The sequence below is a fragment of the Mus pahari genome, chromosome 14 (genome assembly GCF_900095145.1).
Source record: "Mus pahari chromosome 14, PAHARI_EIJ_v1.1, whole genome shotgun sequence".
Lineage (NCBI taxonomy): Eukaryota > Metazoa > Chordata > Mammalia > Rodentia > Muridae > Mus > Mus pahari.
The window spans coordinates 26,888,226-26,893,802 of record NC_034603.1 but is presented as its reverse complement, the minus strand read 5'-3'; the positions used below and the strand labels follow the sequence as shown (position 1 = coordinate 26,893,802).

The window sequence follows — 5,577 nt, the reverse complement described above, 5'->3', positions numbered from 1 at the left end:
GGGGAGGAGGGAAGGAGGGAAGGAGGGAAGGAGGGAAGGAAGGAGGGAAGGAAGGAGGGAAGGAGGGAAGGAGGGAGGGAAGGAGGGAGGGAAGGAGGGAAGGAAGGAGGAAAGATGGTTGACAGATGCAGGGAACAGCTGGATGCAAACGTAACTCCCACTGCCCTATAGTGCACAAAGCTGTTGTTGACAGCAATGATTGAAAGTAAGAGAGGCTTTACAGGGCTTCAGAGATGGCTCAGCGAGGAAAAGCACTTGTTTCCTTGCAAAGGACTTGGGTCTGGTTCCCAGCACATACACGGCAGTTTACAGATATCTATAACTCCAGTTCCAGAGGATCTGACATCATTTTCTGATCTCCTTGGGTACCAGGCACACACAGAACACATACATACAATCAGGCAAAATATCCATATACATTAAATAAATAAATAAATAGAAAGAGGCTAAGAGGGAAGGTTTTAAATGTTCTCAATAGACAGAAGTGTTATATCTAAGTTTACAGACTTATAAAAACACTTTTATCATCATATATGCTACACAGATACGAAATGACAACTTTGATTATAAATATGGAGTTACTCTGTGTCAGTGAAAGGCTTGGTGGCAGTGTGCTTCTTAGATGCACAAGGCTCTAGGTTTGGGCACAGACACAGAGAAAAAACAAAACCAACAACCACCACCCACTGACTGAAGCGGCTCCTGTATTTACCAAACAGGAACACGCTTCTAGTAGCACTCCAGGGACTTTCACTCACTCAAGGACAGCAGGCTGCTGTAGGTCTCCAGCATCACGTCCCTGTAGAGCTTCCTCTGAGCGTCATCCAGGTCCTGCCATTCATCCCAGGTGAAGTCCACAGACACATCCTCAAATGACACCAACCCCTGTAATGAGATGACTTTCCTCAACCCAAGCCTTCAGCCTTAGGTCAGAGACAGGAATACGTGAGGCATTGCTCTCCACAGGCTCCTAACCCCCCCCCCCAACACACAAACAAAAAAACCAAAACAACAAACTACAAGATGCCCTGTACACTTCTACCTTGGTGATGAGTGACTAAGGTAATACGTATATGCACATTATTATTACTATTCCTTTGGTTTTCTACTTAAACACATACCTCAACTCCAAAATTGTTATTCATAATATACTTCCAAGGTCATTTTCACAGGTAGCCTTATACATCCTTCCTAGAACCAGAAGAGTTGCTAGTATCGGCAAAGAATTACACATCACCAGTGTCCTATAATAAAGGGCAAGTTGGCCGGGTGTACCGATGTACACCTTTAATCCAGGCAGGCAGAGGTGGGGATCTCTATGAGGCAAGCTTGGCCTACGTAGGGGGTAAACTGAGACTAGGGGGAATGACGATCACTGCAATGGGCAGGAGTCACAACGATCTTAGACAGGCTTATCTAGAGTTCTGCTATCAAATGTACAGATGCCTAACAGGCAATTGGACAAACAAGAGCTTACAACAAGCACTTACAAAGAACATAAAGAATTAGAAACGTCAGAGGCAGCTAGCACCATCAAACTGAGTTTAAATTGCTTTAAAGCAACTTAGGACACTAAACAAAGAATGGAAAATATACTTGTATTCAGTGACTGAGGGAAAGATGCAGACCTTGAGAACTGTACAAGACTTTAAAAATTTATTCTGGGAAAACAAGAAAGTTCAATATTAGATAATTTATTAGTATACTTCAAGGTGTATTCAGGCATGGTGGCTCTTATCTGTGATCTGTGCACTTGGCAAGATGATTTAAAATTCAAGGTCATCCCAGGACACAGGAGAGACTTTGTTTCAAAACAGGAACATGAACGTACTTGGACACACAGAGAACTTACGTATAGATATGTATTCAAACATATTTCAGAATAAACATATATCTATGGAAAAACTACATGGCCAGTCCATGAGCATAGGAATTCTTTCACTCTTACATTTTCTTACTCAATTTCTTTGAGAAGTCTTCAAGATAGAGGGCTTTAGCCTCATAATTCAGTTATTACATTTTTTAGGCTTACTGAATTTATATTATAAATGTGACTGATTTCTTTCTCTGTATGATGGTTACTAGTTTATGCAACATGTCTTGAGTTTAGGTGTTGATTTTCTATTCTTGCTATACTGTTCAAAGTGTTTTAAGACGTGAGAATTCCCTGGCAGGGTGCTTAGGGTGTTAGGTATATGATCACACCATCTGAAAATGAAGATGATTCATTTCTGCCTTTTCTAACAGTATCCCCTGTCTTTCTTTCTCTTGTCCCACTGCACTGGCCAAGACTTCAACCTCTACCCAGTTTGAATAGCCTTGTCTTGGAAATGAGTTTAGAGGAAGTGTTTCAGCATTTCACATTTACTATAATAGTGGCTAGGAGTTCGTCAAAAGCACAAGCATAAGAAGCACAGGCAGAATTGTTTGAAAAAGACTTTAAAAGCTCTGGAATCTGTTACAAGAATTGACAAATTAGAGAGCATGAAATTAAGAATATTTTGCACAGCAAAGAGCCTACAAAACAGGACAAAATTGTTGCCAGTGACATATTTAACAGGAACATCTACAATACCTAAAGAACTCAAAAAAGTAAACATGAAACTCAGAAATATTCCAAATGAAAAACAGGCAAACCAAATGAGCAGATAAATATTCCTCACATGACAAAGTATATATGCCCATTAGGTAGATGAAAAAAATGTTCTATGTCATCAGCTCCCAAGAAAATGCAAATAAAATTGACAGTGGCATTGCAATTACACCCATTAAAGCAGTTATCAATTAAAAACACTTCTTGTTGCTGAGGACTCCAGGGATCCTTATACATCACTTATACATTTAAGCTAAGGCAGCCACTGTAGAACCAATATGGAAGGTCCTCGAAATACTAAAAATATAAATAGCATACGATTCAGACATTCCACTCCTGGAAATGTCTCCATAGGAGTCTGAGCCAGGCTCTTACAGAGACGAATGACCGATCATCTGTGATTATTGTGGTAAGATTCACTTTAGTAGAACCAGCTTGAGCATCCCGCAACAGATGAAGAAAAAAATGATACAATGGAATTTTATGCAGATACAAAGAATGAAAATGCTTCATTCCTAACAGATGTTAATCTGTTAGGAAAATGGGTGGAAGTAGAAGTAATTATTAAGTTGAAAGAAGCCATATCAGAAAGACAGTCCTCACATTTACTGTCATATGTGGAATCTGGATGTAGATACACACCACACATACATCTGTATGGAGACCTGAAAGTGCATTGAGGTCTGAGGGGGAGTGGAGGGAGACAGATGGGGGGGGGGAGAAGGGGGCAGATTAATGAACACAGGTGACACTAGAGAAGGGGATCCACTGGAGGGGGGAGGAGACAAGGAAGAGGCGGAGCTAGGGAGACAAAGGCAGTCACATGGTAAAACAAGAATGAAATATAATGCCATGGCACAGGGGTGACACACACGTGAATACACAACTCCAAAGCTGGAGCTGTTGCTTACCAAAACACTACCATACCTAATATCCTAAGAAACACAGAAAGCAGACACCAGTCAGAGAGGATTGTTCTGGTTTATAGAAGGCACCACAAATCTTGAGGCTGGACATCAATGTGCACCTCAACACATGGTAAGCAGCAACTACATACATGTATGAAGTGATTTTAAATCCATGTATAGAGTGAATAAGTGTTGAGGAGATACAAGCTAGAACTACTCTGCATATATATATATATATATATTTTTTTTTTTGGTGGGGGGAAAGCCTTTCTAAAAGAAACTACAGGTTAATAATGATACAACTAGAAGTCAAGAAATTTGAGTTCACGACCAAAGAAACAGCAGTCACAAGAAAACTAGCTGCTTTCTGTAAATGAAACTAAACTTTACTTCTGGGCTGGTGAAATGACTCAGTGGGTGAAGGCTTGCCACCAAGCCTGGTGACTTGAATTCAGTCCCTAAGCCACATGGTGGAAGGAGAGAACCAACTCGTGCAATTTCTTCTCTGAGCTCCATGCTCACACAGGTGCACACACAAACAAACACGGACGTGAAGCCTCACCTCCAAACAGCGATTACAAGACATTGATTATAACACGGCTAGACTCAGCACCCGGGGAAGCGGGAGCAAAAGGGTGATGCACACACAGCCCTTGCTCTTCACTGCCTTCTGCAACCCCGCGCTCAAACACCGCAAACTAAAAACACCCATGGAGAGTGGTTGTCTGGTCAGGGCAGACACAGATGGCTTCCTTCCTCTGTTGGGTAAGGATGATTTACAGAGCGCTTACAACGCACTGGGTACTGCAGAGAAGTTAGAAACATTTTCAAGTATGCAGCAGGGCACTCTCTGGGGGAGCATGGGTCTCTCCTTACCTTCAGGCCTTGTGGACTGTCTCTAGGCTTATAGCAGCAGGCATCTGTGGGGACAGGCTAGGTCCGGGCACTATCGGCTTGAACTGATACTTGCCAGGCAGGAGACTAAGGGCAATCAAGGTGGTCAATAGCATCTCTGTACTGAATCCCAAGGAAAACTAACCATATTGGTTAGGAGGAGACTCACTGCTGCCAACCAATTGTGGTAACTGTTGTCTGATGAAGAGCTAATACCACAGGCCACTGACAGAAGACAGTGGGAGTTTCTACAAGGTGACACTTGGACCTCATTGACTATAGCGAAACCGTCCCTAGGCATAAATGCTAACCACAAGTACAGTGACATTTTCTGAATTTTCTAATTTTTTTTTTCTAGGTACTATAAAACCTGCAGATGAGTTGGGGAACCTTAAAACTTGTAGGTAGTGACCAACACTCTTCTTGGATGAAAACTGAACATTTTAAATCAGGAAACAACACAGAAGTTGGCATAGTGGAGGCCTAGGACATAGCCATTGATGAGTGATGGAAAGATTGATTTTCACAAGTTACTTTCTGATTTACACACACACACACACACACACACACACACACACACACACACACACACACACACACACTTTAGGACCTGGAGAGGTGGTTCCGTGGTTAAGAGGGCCTGCTTCTCTCACAAAAGAGCCCCGGCTCAGTTCCTAGCATCAAGATGCTGATTCACAATTATCTCTAACTTCAGTTCCAGGGGATTTGACTCTGACACACACATTGTACATACACAGAGGTAAACACTCATAAAATAAACTTTGAAAGAGTAAAATAAATTTGAAAAAGTAAAATAATTTCTAAGCAACAAAAGAAGGACGGTAGAAAGCAGCACACAGGAAGTCTGAGTCTAGGGCAGAGGAAGAAGCTGATAGGAAGACAGAAGGTTGCGTGGACAGCGAGTTTAGCAGGCTTGGATGGGAACAGCAAAGTCTACCAGGTGATAAAAACAGGACAAACAAAAACAAACAAACAAACAAAAAAACCCAAAACCCCTACAAGCTCTACAAGCTCTGCGGTCAGAAAGAAGGAAGGAAGAAGGACGGGCTTCTGAAGGTCTGAAGAGCCCTCCCCACAGGCTTCTCAGTGCTGCACAATGCTGTCTGGCTCGCTAGCCTTGCCAGCACACCAGCTCCCTTCTGAATCCCCCCCCCCCCCCCC

General features: G+C 42.4%; 1 protein-coding gene across 1 annotated transcript in view; it reads right to left on the bottom strand.

Annotated features, from left to right (window-relative positions):
• The window catches only part of LOC115065353, a 34,627-nt gene that overhangs the window by 5,429 nt on the left and 23,621 nt on the right, over nt 1-5,577 (bottom strand). Inside the window, exons 9-10 of the mRNA XM_029545791.1 lie at nt 4,378-4,421; nt 759-885 (exon numbers count right to left, since the gene is read on the bottom strand). Of these exons, the coding sequence (XP_029401651.1) occupies nt 759-885; nt 4,378-4,421 (171 nt within the window). The remainder of the gene's footprint in view (nt 1-758; nt 886-4,377; nt 4,422-5,577) is intronic.